The sequence below is a fragment of the Pituophis catenifer genome, unplaced genomic scaffold, assembly GCF_029215685.1.
Source record: "Pituophis catenifer annectens isolate HBS135680 unplaced genomic scaffold, rPitCat1.0.hap2 SCAF_2, whole genome shotgun sequence".
Taxonomy (NCBI): Eukaryota; Metazoa; Chordata; class Lepidosauria; order Squamata; family Colubridae; genus Pituophis; species Pituophis catenifer.
This window is the reverse complement of record NW_027256882.1, coordinates 253,573,585-253,589,672: the sequence shown is the minus strand read 5'-3', so window position 1 is coordinate 253,589,672 and position 16,088 is coordinate 253,573,585. Positions and strand designations below refer to the sequence as shown.

General features: G+C 36.3%; 1 protein-coding gene across 2 annotated transcripts in view; it reads right to left on the bottom strand.

Moving 5' to 3' along the window:
* KIAA0825 (KIAA0825 ortholog) overlaps positions 1-16,088 on the bottom strand; it is a 168,804-nt gene that overhangs the window by 123,652 nt on the left and 29,064 nt on the right. For both annotated transcript variants that reach the window (XM_070935756.1, XM_070935757.1), the window contains exons 6-11: positions 14,917-14,978; positions 13,876-14,103; positions 10,549-10,814; positions 8,144-8,294; positions 6,405-6,595; positions 3,813-3,995 (exon numbers count right to left, since the gene is read on the bottom strand). In XM_070935756.1, the coding sequence (XP_070791857.1) occupies positions 3,813-3,995; positions 6,405-6,595; positions 8,144-8,294; positions 10,549-10,814; positions 13,876-14,103; positions 14,917-14,978 (1,081 nt within the window). The remainder of the gene's footprint in view (positions 1-3,812; positions 3,996-6,404; positions 6,596-8,143; positions 8,295-10,548; positions 10,815-13,875; positions 14,104-14,916; positions 14,979-16,088) is intronic.

The following is a 16,088-nucleotide window of genomic DNA, read 5'->3' as shown; positions in this document are numbered from 1 at the left end:
TTTCATATGAAATGAAATACTCCCAGAGAAAAAGAACAGTACAGCACCCATTTGATTCAGATAACTATGGAGATTCTCAATCAGAACTGAAGAAGCTTCTTGGATGAAAAATGAAACTTGTCAAGGAAAAAGAAAGCCCAGGTGCCATTTAATTTAGATAGCTTATTTACATATGCAAATCAGCATACCTTATGAATCACTAAGTGAAAAAGATTCTATTGTAACAACATGCTTAATGATTGACTGTCAAAAAAACCCACTAAAATTTAGGAAGAGCCCCCCTATTTTGCCAAAAATACAATAAAACTTTAGAAACAACACCTGAAGCATACCCAGACTTCAAAAAAAAATTGAAATAGAATATGAACAATGTCATACTCAATAAGCAGCATTTCTGTATGGAAAATGCTGAATGTCTTTGGCTCTATAAACACTCAGTTTGATCACAATATACAAAGTCTTTGTGGGTGCAACAAATTGCACAGGCTTATTCATTGCCATTCCTTTCAATTAAATTTTGAAAGCTAATGGTTCACACTTAAACAAATTAAGCAATCCAATAATTCTTTGTACTAAATATACAGCAACTCCTCCTTAAGGGTCCAAAATATCCATATTAATTATTTATTAATTTGAAGGGTGACCAGAAGAAGCCAGAAGTGTAAATCCCTGAGGATATAACATTTCTTCTCATCAACAATCAACTGTTTTGAACGGCTTCATCTTGTCTACAATAAAGATTCTAAATTAGCTGAGTTTTGTCTCTAATTCTTCTATCAAGTCATACCAAGGCAACAAACCGAACAATCATATGTCAGGAGAGCTATATTTTTCTGCTGAATTTTGGTCAAGAAGGCCGGCACTTTCATCCAAAATGTTCATAATTTGGCTGGCACTTTCATCCAAAATGTTCATATAATTTTCAAGTGAATTGTATTTAACTACAAAAACTTTATTTCAAGTTAATTTATTCATGAATGCACAAGAAAACTGATGTGAAAATTTTATAGAAATCAGTAAATACACTATTTTATTAGTATTTTATCAGTCAGAAAAGAACAATCATATTATTTAACTATTAGGTAATATTTGATGTTCCCCGATAGCAATGCTAAGCAAAGTACAATATGTCAATTTTTAAAAAGATTTATCAATATTTTCTTTTCCTTTATCCTCTTACTGTATATTATGGCACTCTACTAATAAAAGGAATTTTTTGTCTGGAAGAATAACAAAAAAAGTATGTAGCTTGAAGGCTTCAAAATGAATTAGAGCCAAACTGGTCACTATCATAACATTATTTATTGATTGTGGCAAAGCACGCCTCAGTTCTCTGAGGAATGGAAACTGGCTATCAAGAGCATGTGTAACAGGATGTTAGATGTATTATTTGTGCAAGTATTTATTAATCAATAGTTACAGTTACCAAAAAGTAATATCCATTGGATTTAAGTTTAGAAACAGGCAGTTATCTTGTTCATCCTAATCTCAAGGGAAATGCTGCCACTTGGTCTCTGAGACCATGTGCTTGGTTTCATGCAACTTAAAAGAAAAAATATATTTTCCTGCACTGCAACAGATGAGGACCATAAAAACTGTATACATAATATACAACATATAATTGAGAGGGACAGGGACAGGGAGAGTCACATGTTCTTTTAAAGATGGTACAGATCTGGTCAGATACATTTGGCTACTTTTGGTATAATTTTGTTTTACACAGAATTCTTGTTATATTTTTATACTTTATCTCAAGTTTCTAGATTTTATATTTTTCTGGTTTTTTAATTTATCTTTCTTTCTGTAGGCTCAGTTTTTAAATTTTTCTTTTTCAGAAGTGTTCTATCTGTTCTGCCCTTGTCTAAATGACTGCAGATACAAGGCCTATTTGCCTAAGCTGGGTGTTGGCAACCCGCGGCTCTGGAGCCGCATGCAGCTCTTTGGGCCCTCTGCTGTGGCTCCCTGTCCCATCACCGGTTGGTCCTTCCCTTCACCCCTTTTATTTCTTTTTTGGATATTTTTGGAAATCCAGGCTAGCTGAGGAACGATTGCCAGCCGCAGCAGAGCCCCTTTGGGCAACCCTACTCCCCCTCCCCTTCTCATGACCCCCTGGCTGGCTGTGGCTGAGCTGGGAGCATGCGCATGCACAGGGAGACCCTCCTCAAGTGAGCACCAAAGCGCAAGAAAGGTGCAGGCGGTCACTCGCTTAAGGACGGTCTCCCTGCTCAGCCACAGCCAGCCAGGGGGTCATGAGAGGAGGAGGGGGAGGAGGGTCACTGGAGAGTGCAGGAGAGAAGAGGCCCTGTACCTGCCTTCATGCCACATTTGTGTGTAAGGCAGCCTTCACTTCCTGCTGCTTTGGGCTGGAGTTCACGCCCTCTACGCTCGACCGAAGACCTGTCGGGGGTGGGGGATGACACGGCAAGGCAATGGCCAGAGCCTCAGTGCAGGAGAGAAGCTGTGTCCTGTTAAGACCCTTAAGCGCGCACGCCTTTGCTGCGCTTTGGCGCTCGGTTGCTGAGGGTCTCCCCACGCGTGCGTATGCTCCCGGCCAGGAGGTCATGAGAGGGGAAGGAGGAAAGAAGGAGGAGGACGGTCACCCGAAGGGAAGCCTCTGCCATTGCTGGCGATCTTTCTTCAGCCAGCCTGGATTTCCAAAAAGAATAAATAAAAGGAGTAGCGAAGTGCGCCCATGAAGAATTTGCTGGTTTGGCACAGCCGCGGCTTTCCAAGACACACACATACACACACACACACATAGGGGGGGAGAGAAAGAGAGAGAGAGACATAGAGAGATACACACAGAGTGATACACAGAGAGGGGGTGACAGAGAGACACAGTGATATACAGAGAGAGAGGGAGAGAGAGACACAGAGGGAGAGAGAGACACAGAGGGGGGAGAGAGGAGAGATGGGGGAGAGATATAGAGAGGGGAAGTGGGGAAGATACGGAGAGGGACAGAGAAAGAGGGACAGAGAGATTCAGAAGGGGGAGAGAGAAGGGGGGAGAGAGCGGTGAAGATAGGGAGAGGGGGAAAGAGAGAGAGAGAGAGAGAGAGAGAATGGTTTTGTGGCTGGGTAGGCATGGTTAGGGGTCATGCAATTGTGTGGGACTGAGTGACATCAACTTGGCCAAGCCCACCCAGGTTTTGTGGCTCCCGGTGTGTTTTTTTTCTGTGGGAAATAGGTCCAAATGGCTCTTTGAGTGTTTAAGGTTGCAGACCAGAGGTGGCTTTCAGCAGGTTCTGACCAGTTCTGGGGAACCGGTCATGGAAATTTTGAGTAGTTCGGACAACTGGTAAATACCACCTCTGATTGGCCCCGCCCCCATCTATTCTCTGCCTCCCAAGTCCCAGCTGATCGGGAGTAAATAGGGATTTTGCAGTAACCGTCCCCTGGATTGGGGAGGGAATGGAGATTTTACAGTATCCTTCCCCTGCCACGCCCACCAAACCACACCCATCAAGACATGCCACGCCCACCAAGCCACATCCACAGAACCGCTAGTAAAAAAATTTGAAACCCACCACTGTTGCAGACCCCTGGCCTAAGCCCTATGTGCAATGTAAACAGCTGAGTCAATTACTGAATCAGATGATTCACAAGTATTAACACATACTAAGGAATTAAGATGTAAAAACTGAATGCAAATTAACTACACTTACTAAAGTAGTATGTAATTAATGGAAGAAATCAATGCTTGGACTTTGGGGCTTTATTATCATATTATAAATCAGCCATTAAACAAAGAGAGACAATTGTCACTCCTATTATAGGCTAAATGTATGTTAATCTTGAAGAATCACACTTACTTGTACAAATTCTCTAGTGGTGAAGTTAAAACAAGAGCAGCTGCTAGTAAATTATTGCAGTATCTGTGGATATTATAAATACGAGGATTTCTGTCTTTATGTGGATCTAAAAGTTCTTGCGGGGAACCACAAACTGACCACAGCATGTTTTCACAGGTCATCAGGATTGCTGTGACATCTGTTCTGTAAGAGATAAAATAAAAACTCTGGAAATAATCTAGCAATATAATATAATCCATAATCATGACTTATTTGCCACATTCCAAAGGATATACTTTTTACTCTTAAAATTATCAGGATTCTTAGGCAAAAGTAAATGATTATAAGTAGCCCTTGACTTACAAACACTTGTTTAGTGACCAAAGTTACAACAGCTGAAAAAAGTGGCTTCTGACTGTTTTTCACACTTATTATGACACATGCAGCATCCCAGTGGTCACATGATCAAAATTCAGACGTTTGGTAACTGGCAAAACTCACTTAACAACTGTCTTGCTTAGCAATGGAAATTTTGGACTCAATTGTGGTCATAAGTGGAAGACTATCTGTATAATAATATAGTAGAAGAGACCCATGTTATAAAGCAACGCCCCCAGAAAAAAAAAGAACTAGAATCATACTCAGACTTACTTCAAACAATTCACTAGCAAAATGTAATTAATATAGTCTCTAATATTTGCTCTGTATACGTGGATTACCTCACTCCATAAAGATGAAAAGGAAAGCAATTTTCTCGTATACATGCTGAATTCTGGATCAGAATTATTATTTGCTAACATTTATTAGGTAACATTTAGTTTTTATTTTAAAAACACATTCAACAATATAATTTAACTTGCCTATTCCATATACAGTATATGTTGTCAGCTGAAGCTGTTTCAATGAATACAATCAACACTTATCTACATTTTCAATCTGTTCAGTAATGGATGTCATTTCTTATCACTGCCTCTTAAAAATTTTCAAAGCCAATACTAAGTATAAATATGATACGTAATATTTAATGGATTTCACCTATAGATTTTAATTTATTTAATATTATGTTTGCTTTGCAATTTTAAGCACTCAATTTTTTTTAATATTTTCATATGCATTTTTTTTCCTTCTTCTATTTTCTTCTTTTTCTTTCAATCTTATTCGGTTCTCCATAGAACACAATACTATGTTAGGATGCCCACCTCTGGCTGTCACAAAAGTAACTTGCAATTAAAAGACAGTCAGACCATATACTTAGATGACAAACTGTATCTCACTGATATTAACGGGCAAAGGCTTTATTTCAAAACAGCAAACGTGAGAGCAAAAGTACATATCTGCAATCATCTCTTTAAAAAGACTGAGTGACTGTAATATGCTACCTGATACAGAAACATCTGCTCCTGCCTATGACTGAACTCTCAACCTTCCGAGTGGAAAGCAAGTGTCTTCACCTCTAGGCCACCACTCAGCTTTAGCATATAACAAGCATATATTCATTTGGACTGGCTGGACTCCTGATTTCTTCCACTTGACAGGAGCTGGTGCTGCTCATATAACAGTGTTGTAATTTGGGTAAACTGTGGGATGCCCACAACTGCACATGTTGCTGCATTCTGGACCAGTTGCAGTTTCTGGATGGTTTCAAAGGCAGCTCTATTTTATTGTGTGTTGCAATAATCCAATTGGGAGGTGACTAAGGCATGAGTGACCATGAGTAAGATTTGGATAACTTCCATCCAGTCTCTAACTTTTGCTGTTTTGGGAAGGTTGCTGAAAGGGCAGAGGGATTCCAGCTGTGGCATGCCCTGGATGAAGTAGATTATCTGGACCTGTATTAATCAGGACTGAGGTCCGTAGTACTGTGACAAAATTTGTTGCACTGTTTACCAGTTGGCTTCTAGATGCAATTCCAGATTCTGGTTATTGCCCATAAAGCCCTTCATATGTCAAGGACCACTTGCCTCTAGTTTTTACGATCCATTATAATCAGACATAGTGGGCACGCTCCAGGTCCTTCCAATTAATCAATGTCATGTTAGGGAAATGTACCTTCCCTGTTGTGGTGCCTGCACTCTGGAATAGCATCCACCAAAGATCCATACAACTCCTACCCTGATAGTGTTCAAAAGGTTGTTGAAAATTTAACGTTACTCCTATGCCTGGTTGAATGGTAGCTGATAAGTCCCTATTGTTTTTTGGGGGGATGGGGGTGGGGAGTTGTACCTTTTTCTTTTTTTAAAATTGTCTTTATTTTTTAACAGTCTCTAATGTTAAAAAAATAAAACATAAACCACCCAGAATCATTTCAAGTTGGACACCCTCAGAATTTAATAAAATAGAAATAAATAAAGTAAAATAACCTTCTATCAAATGTATGATCAAACATCTGGCTGTTTTACTTTATACATTTTGATTTCAATAGGATTTTAATGTGTTCTTTTTGTTTTTATCTTTAAATCAATTGCCTTTAAATTATAATTTTTTTAAAAAATATGATTTTAATATTATTTTAACTGTAACACTCCTCTTTCATTTCTAATAGCTGTTTTTAGTTAAGAATAAGCTACTGTTGCTATCATCTCATTGAAAGTACATAACTTGATAAATTATTACCTTATTTGTGGCGTCCTTTTGTAACTGGGCTGGGCCTGAAAATATCTGCAAGCCAAAAGTGCTAATGATTCTTCCAGAACTTCTGTTAGAATTTCCTGAGCTAATTCAGGAGATAGAACAGTCCATAGGTCATGTTGAAGAGCATAGCAGAAATAATGCCACATATGGATAGAAAATGAGCATCTTTCTCCCTGGCAAAACAACCAAAGATTAAACAATAGAAACCTATCTTCCTCAATATCAGTTGGATTCTCTCAATAAAATCGAGACTGAAAAGAAACTGCTGAAGAACAAAAGATGCTGAGTTAAACTCCCCACAATATTTAAAACAGATTGTGACTTTTAAAAACCCTACAGCTTATGCTATATTAGTTAGAAGTCACCATTTTTACATTAATCCAAATAACAGAAATTTGAATTACTATAAAACATTTTTTCCAGATTTAAAATGATTGCCAGTACTAAAATGTGTCCAAACACCAATTCTGCAGTGATGAAAGCAAATTTCCCTGTAAAATGTAGAAAGCTATGGGATAGTTGCTCCTTTTTATGTGTTTGTTGCTGAGAATAGTTTTCAGTAAACTTAATATATCTTTAGGTACTCCAGTTTCCTAAACCACTTACTGTATTTTTCGCACTATAAGACACACTTTTCCCCCCAAAAAATGTGGGTGGAAATGTCTGTGCGTCTTATAGAGCAGCGGGAGGAGGGGGTTGGTGCGGCGGTAGCAATAGCTGCCACCACCTGTCACTGCTGCCACTGCTTGCCGCCACCAGGGAAAGCTGGAACCTTCGCTGCCAAGTAGCTGCTGGTGGTGATCAGCGGCGGCACCAAAGATGATTGGCAGCAATAGGCAGCGGCAGCAATAGGCAGTGGTAATCCCCACCGCCTAGAACAGCCGATCGGCAGTATTCTGGGAGGCTGATCCAACCACCAATCAGCTGCTCCAGTGTTCCCCACTGGCGGCAGCAGCTGAGCTCAGCTGGTGGGGGCAACAGAGCAGAACTCTGACGAGCCACGTGTTGGGGCTGTGATAATGTGCTGATGCTGACCAGGATGTTTGCTGTTTGCTGCAAGGACACTAGCCAGATGAATACCAGATGGCTGCTGGGAGGCAGAGGCAGATTTTTTTCCCCTTGTTTTCCTCCTCTAAAGCTAATGTGTGTCTTATAGTCTGGAGCGTCTTATAGTGTGAAAAATACAGTACTTCCAGATTATGGATTCTTATCCACTTCAATTATTGAATTATGAATTAGTTGGTTCAGATAATTCATCAAGTTGGTGAAATGATTAATAAACAATATGCAATTACACTTTTTGTAGATAAACATTTTCAGTAATAAAGTGCTTCAGGGATTGTTTTAATCAGTCGCAACCTTAAAATATAAACTTAAATCCATAAGATTTACAGCAAATTAGAATACAATTTGCTGTAATCTTAATTAAGTCCAATTACTCTGGACTATTCCCTTTTTAACTTTGTGACATTTATATTAGGAACAGTGGAATCACACCTAACACAGATATATAACAGGATATCTGGGAATCAGAAGAAGCTTACTGGCCTTGTGTTTTATATCCATTGAAAGATACATCAGGCAATCAGATGAGTGGATACAATCTTAAAACCTCATTTTAAATCCATATTGTTTTGCATCTGTTTTTCAAATCAGTGAAAAATAAAGAAAAATAAACCACATTTGTATAAAAATGAAGGATAGTAAAGTTACTTTCGTACCTCATAAAAAGCTTTGTTGTCATCCCAGTAATGACTCTCAGCATCCTGTAAAATGCTTGTAACACACACTTGTATGCAATAGTTTGTAACTTGAAACTGAAGAATACTGATCAGTTCCTTATACTGCTGGAGTAGTGCTAGAAATAAGGGCCTGTTCAATTGCAAAGATCATAGGGAACGATTTAAGAACACTCCTGTAAGGAGACAGCAATCTACAATTCTACAAATGGTTTAGATGATTAAATAAGCAATTATCTATTACCATTGATTCCACATTAACTTTAAAATCTTTTCACTACATATGCTCTTTTGAAAATACATGTAATTTTACAAATCTATACTATTTATAAGGTTAGAAGAAGACTTAATAAAGAAAAAAATACTTAGCTAAATAATCAGATATTTATTTTGCTATTATTAAAAGACATACTATTATTATACCTGATACCGCTAAACAACAGGGTTATTAATGTATAATTCATTTTTATTTAGACTGACAAAATGTTATACACTAATGTGAATTTAAAATTAAAATAAATATTAGGCTTGTAACTAACACACACAGACACACACACACACACACACACACAATCAGAATAACAGAGTGACAGTGTTGGAGTGGAACTTGGAGATTGTATAGTCCAACTGCCTGCTAAGGCAGAAAAGCCTATACCATTTCAGACAAATGGTTGTGTCCAATCTCTTCTTAAAAACTTCCACTGTTGGAGTATTCACAACTTCTGGAGGCAAGTAGTTCCACTGATTAATTGATCTAACTGTCAGGAAAATGCATGTCCATGCATGTGATATAAGTATATACAGTATATAAACACACACTATCCATACATGTGATATAAACATACAGGTTATGGGGATAATTTTTAACTTCAAATATATGGCATAAGCAATATAAGGTGCAAAAATATGAAAGATTAAGCAAGGATAGGAAGTCATAAAGGCTAGTTATTGCATCGCCCCCTAGTATCGGACACAACGAGACAGGAGAAACTTTTACCTTTTACTAATAGCTAACTTAATTTTTTTAATTATCAATTTAAATTTTAACTAGTCACAAAATTTAACTTCAACTTTTTAAAATAATAAATGAAAAGCTTTTTTAAAAATGTATTCTTTTGTCAGTATCTTCCCTGACATAGCTGCTTTTTCTAGCCTTGGAATATTTTTAATTTCTCCTGTCATTTACTAAGTACTTAGGCAGAACAACAAATCAGCCAATGAAAACAATTTGTGCTCCTTAATCTATTGGTCTAGAACAGGAGTGTTGAACTCAATTTCATTGAGGGCCACATCAGGATTGTGTTTGAGCTTGAGGGGGCAGAGGGGGCGTGGCGAGGGGGGGCATGGCCAGCTCGACGTCACTCAGGTCAGGGGTGCGTGTAGTGGCCTGAGCTCTTCCAGCAAAAATGAGCCCCCGAGCTCCATTTTCAGCTGTGACAGTTTCCTGCAACCCTCTGACAGAAAAAATGGCATTCTGCAACCCTCTGCCAGTGAAAACAGAGCTTGGGAGGTCCGGCTACAGCCCTTCTGAGCTCCATTTTCATTGGCAGAGGCATCGGCCGGTCCTTTGCTATTTCCAGGGTGGCTGCGCAGTCCATATCTAACCACCCCGTGGGCCCCTGGGCCTTGAGTTTGACACCCCAGTCTAGAAGAAATACTGAAATGTCATTAAATATATTATTGTTATAAACCTATCAAAGCAAGTGCTGGTAGGATTTGTGGCAGAAGATTTTTCTGAATTTTGAATGCTTTTATAGTAGTACTAAATTTCCTGCAATTGAAATTCATTCATAATGATGTTACTGTGTTACAATAAATGCCTGTTTTAAAAATATCAGTAATTTGGAGGAAATTATCAGGTGGCATTTTTTTACTGTCTGAAGCCTTGGGGCCAAAATATGGCTTCTAGGCTCATGCCTCAGCATCCAATGAAACTGACTGAGACAGGAAGATCATTTTATTTCAATTTATTCAGAACATTCTGATTAAAAGACATTCTTCTCATTCAAAGAGGGAACTTAAAGACTCAGCTTTCAGTCCCTTTTATAGTTAACACATCAAAGGAAATTACAAGAGAAAATTGATTGGATAAGACAAAAGTGAGCCCTCCTTTCCATAAAAAATCAGTTACATGGAGTTATGTCAGATGACATACCTTAATAGAAGAGACCTACAAAATGCCTCTCCTGCCAGATCTGATGGAATGGGTAGATGTAACTAGGAAGGGGAGATTTCTCAAATATCCCCCAAGGAATACTTCACATTTAAATATCAACACTCAGTTCTAGCAGCAAATTAGGTCAAAATTTAGCCAGAATAGATCATAAAGGAAGTTGAAAGAAAAAATAATAATGAAAACACATTGTTATCACTGAAAAGAGACTTACTTTCCAGAGTCCACTTTCATTTCATTTTGATACATTTTAAAACGCTGATATATATGTACTGCTGTGGAAAGAATGATATATAAGTTCTGAAGTGGAGCTCTTGTGGGAACATCTTTACTTCTCTCTTCCAGTCTGGTCAGGAGAGCTGTTGCCACTTTGTTGCAAGCCTCTATAAAGTTTGCTCTAATTTCCTGGAAAAATTCAACTGTGCATGCCAGAGCCAATGGGAGCAACATGTCAAGTACTTCCATGATGTCCGAACAAAACTAAGAAATATAAATGTTGCGATTCACTTATTTTTAATTCCAAATATTTTCAATGATACGCAGGGCATACTATGTATCATTGAAATGTATACTTGACATATAAAACAAATCAATATTGAAATCATTTTATTTTCTTGTACTAAAATACATGGATGAAGTACAAAGAAATATATCTTGTAGATATTAAGAACATGTTAAAAAATGTCACTTGTGACATTTTTTAATGGAAATATATCTGATCTGCAGTTGTATACATTAATTTCTAACCAATGACTGAATAGACAAAACCTAATTACATTCAAATAGGCAATATGCCAAGCTTATTAAACAGGAAGACAATTCAAATTTAAGTAAGTCTCTCTCTCTCACAGAAAGAGCTGATAGAGAAAATTATATATTCAAATCCATACAATAACCCTGTACAGTAGCCAGCTTCTCCAAACTTGTAAAAAAAATCCCATAACTTCCACTTGAAACTAATCTTAGTAATTTCTCGTCCCCAAATGACTATTTGTGACACATACATGTATGTGTGTGTATGTACGCAAGAACATATGCATTAGAACCTATACTCCAAAAGGTCTGGGATAGGTGAAAATAATCTTCAGTAACTGAATTAACAATTACTATGTAAAATTAATTGCATCTGCCTATATCAACAATTTTCTCTTTTATTCACAAACTATTTTCAGACACATTGCTCTCCCACATCCCAACAGCAGTAGAAGAAATGACCATGGCTATAGAACAGGGGTGTCAAAATCGCGGCCTGTAAGCCGGATGCGTCACGTGTTGGCCATGCCGACGTCCAGTTTAGCCAAGGGGGGGAAGTCGTGATACGTCACATGACAAAGCTGTGACGACATGAGTTTGACACTCCTGCTATAGAAGGAAAAGGAAGCAGAAGGCTGGGAAGAGAAGAAAAGATAGAGACATGGATGAGGCAAGAGATAGGTAATTGGGCACTGAAAGAAATAAAGACAAAGATGATCTATTTAAACACCACAAAAGAATTAAATTCAACAGGCAAGCAGTCTTTATCTTCAAAGGCATCCATCTTTTCAGCAGCAGTTTTATAGTAACATTCCTGACCCTTTTGTTTTGTTTTCTGTCACTGTGAATAACACTCCTCAATTTATATGTACCGTATTTTTCAGAGTATAAGACATACCTTTCCCCCCCCCAAAAGGGGGTGAAAATTTAGGTGCGTCTTATACACCGAATGTAGCCCTGCCCACCCACTGGCCCCCACCCTTTGGCCTGTGCCTCGTTGCAAGCAAACGGCAAGAAAAAAACAGCTCCTTTCAGGTTCAGCATAGGCTAATTAGCACAAGTTGATTAGATTGACCTCCCGACTCTCAGCTGATTTGTTCTCAGCTGTTTTGCGCAGGGCTCTGCTGCTTGCTGCAAAGTGCTGGAGCAGATTTTTTTTCCCTTGTGCTAATCAAGCTATGCTGAAAGCGAAACTGAAAGTAAAGCAGGCTGTTTGCTGTTTGCTGCAAGGAAAAATGAGGCAGAGGGAGATTTCTTTTTCTTCTTTTTCCTCACTAAAAAAGGTGAAAACAATGGGGAATTTAGGGCAAAAGAGGAGAAGATTTTAAAACACAAAATAAAAAAAGGAGAAAGAAAAAGGCAAAAATAAAAATGGGAAGAAAGAAAAAGAAATGAAAGAGAAAGATGTTATACATATTTAGAATTGAAATATGAATAGTAGTAAGAAATAAATGGGAAATCATGATTGTAAAATGAATAATAATTGGAATATTTGTCTTTGTATTTTTGAAATCTAGACAATGATAAGTTATAATTTATTTATTTATTTTTTGAAATATGAATAAGTATAAACTGTAACAATTGAAATACCTTTAATGTTATATGGTGGTGAAAATAAAAAGGATTAAGTTGTAGCTTGGATAACAGCTAGAACATTTTAAAATTTAATTAGGGAAATTGTAACGATTGAAATATTTTTAATTATATATTGTGATGAAAGTAGAAATGATTAAGTTGTGATTTGGAGGATTATATGGGCAAAACTATTTGGGTTATTGGGAGAGTTTAAGATGTGAAAATGAGTAACATAAGGGGAAAGCTCTATTTAACTAGGGAATTGTAATAATTGAGATACTATTAATTGTATATTGTGTTGAAAGCAGAAATGGTTAAATTGGGAGGGGGTTTAAAAAAAATAAAAAAAAAGAAATGGTTAAATTGTGGTTTGGAGGAATATATGGGGGAAATTATTTGGTTTATTATTATTGGTAAATATAATTAATTGATTTGTAAGACATTGGATTGCATGGAAATAATTGGAATATTCATATTCATATTGATTAATATACAAAAAAGATAGTTATATAATTAATTGACTTATATTAAAATGTTGAATTTGTATTAAACAACTGTAATATTACATAATTAACCAATGTGAGGATGGATATAAAAATATATGACAATGGGAAGGGGTATAATATAGAATAAAAGGGAAAAATTGAATTTGATTAAGATTAGAGATGAGGATGAAGGGTAATATTGGTTTTTTTAAAAAAAACAGATGAAGAATAATTATGGCAAAAAAGAAATATAGAAATTGTAAATTTAATTGAAATGACTAAACACTGTTTAAATTTGTGAACCGGCCAAATACTCTGTTCAAAGAAAATACATTGTATGTTTGTATGTGTGTTTGTCTAAAAAATAAAAAAAAACTTTTTATAAAAAAAACAAAACAAAAAATGTAAGTGCGTCTTATACTCCGGTGCATCTTATACTCTGAAAAATACGGTAGTTATTTGGGAAGGGTGAATCTACTGGGTAAATATGGTACACCTTTTAAATCTTAATTCACTCCATTCCAAGCAGAATCTATTACAATAACCAAGCAACTCCAGCATACTCTAAGATGCTTACAGTAATAACTTACAACTTACAACTCCAATTAATTGACTGTTAAATAAACAAGACCAATGATGGTATTTATGAGTATTATTGGCTTTATAGGTACTTCCAACAAATATAATATCCTATAGAACCTCCAACCTCCATATTTTTTGATACATGCCTTTGAAATCTGTTTTGGTTGCTCTTTCTCATGGACAACTCTCCAGGATTCATTCATGTTTTGTACATTTACAAGACACATCATATAATAAGTAGCTGAAGACTGTTCATTTTGTTCACGTTCAAGAATTTTACTGGAAAAATCTTCAACTGCAATTATTAAACTGTATGCTACTGAAGGGGACAGGTCTTTAAAAACATTTCTCCATCCAAACTCCAGCATGGTAGACTGAAATATAAATTTATACAATAAATATTTAACATACAAATGTGCAGTTTCGAATATCTATGCCAGTTTTAAACATCTATCTGGATTATCTGAAAGTAAATGACAGCAACAAAAAATAGGCAATTACTTTTGTATTTTCCCTACCCATTACATAATTTATTCTTGGGAACTTGACAGATGTCAAGTCTCAATATCATTCAGATAAATTTTGGACCTGGCTTGGAGAAGGAAAGGAAAAGCCAGAGTTAATTTGGAATATAATATAATATGACAAATTTTTAAGATTGTCATTCCTAGGCCCCAAAATATGGTGCATGGAATTGAGGGGGGGCCATTATTTTACCAAAGCTTTTACATGTTCATGCAAAGTGAGCAAACAATTGCCCTTTCCTACCAGCTCTAGATTGTGGTAGCACTAATACCAGAATTTTGTTTTTGTGCCAACCACAAGAAATATATACAAGTGTCTTTTATATGTAGTAAGCTGTATAGACTGTGCAAATAGGAAATAACTATCCCAAATTAACAAAATAACAGACCTCTTAAAGTCTTTTTTGTTAATTTCTTAAAAATCAACAAAAACATGGGGAAAATATTTCTGCATGTTTTAGTAGGACTAAAATGGCTCATCAAAGTGTTCTATATTCTCAAAATTAATATTTTCACTCAAGCTTAAATTAAATTAGTTATCGTGCTGATATTAACATCTACATATAAGAGATTTGTAATAAATGTGTTAATAATCTATAGTGATGTGTACAGAGAAAAACTATCTCTCAGAATTAAAGTATTTTTAATTTTTATTTTACGCACCTTTTTCACCTTAAGAATATGCTCAGGAAATTCGCTGGATTCATTTTCATTTTTCAGAACTCCTGCAAAATATCAGTAAAAATTAAGATTAATTTTGTGAAAAAACTTGTAATTTACAAACTTTCTGAAACATAAGTATGATCTATAAAGATGTTCTGAATTTAATTGAAAGCTGTTGGCAAAACAAATACTAAAATGGCCTCTGCACATAGGAGAAGGCCCTGTTACCAGGGATTGCTAGTGATGCAAAATGGTTTTTTCTGGCAATCCTTGATGTTTGAGACTAACTCTATCAATTTAGCTAGCAGATTTCATATTTTCAGAATATTGGGGGGAAGTGCTTCCCTCACAAAACATGGATTTTAAGCTAGCACTCCCTTTCCTAGTACATGTCCCAATGTCTAGAGAAAATAACTACCAACATTTAGAACATGATTCTCCTTTTTTGTTGCTGTTTCTGGCTATTATTTATCTATGTGGTTTCTTGCTACAATTTATTTATCTAAGGATTTTGCAATCAATCAATCATCTATCAACCAATTTACAGCAAACACATGTGGCATGATATGAATGCTTACTGAACTCTCAGAGGCAACAGAATCAGAAGTCATACTAAACAGGCTCTTAAACAGTAGATCTTGAGTGTCCCCAAACCTCTTCAATAGGAGATTCTATTGGTGTTTGGGAAGATATTGATGCTAGAGTTCTCTTCCCTCCATCCACACAATATAAATCCTCTATACAATTTGCACAAATGGAAACTGTTCCTTCTTCCTCACCTTACTTCCCAATCTAATACAGCAGGAACAGAAATGAAGAAAAGAGTGAAGGAGAAGGAGAAAACGAATGTAGAAAAGTGAGTCAGAAGAAAATGAATAGGAATGTCAGCTTTCCAGCATCATTAATTAATTATGCAAAATATTGTTTTCTGAAGAAATGGATCCTCCCATCTTAAAAATGATTACCATCTGTGGTAAAGAACATAAGGGACAACCATTCTGGATTGAAATAGGTTTTTTTTTTCATAGAAATTTAAAAGAAATGATTCTATTGCCCTGACAGGGATTGTAATTATATATTTAATCTTCCAGTCACTGTATTTATCATTATTTGGCATTGAACTCAAAATTTCTTCCACAATAAAAAATTATGAGTATGATATTTTAGAAATA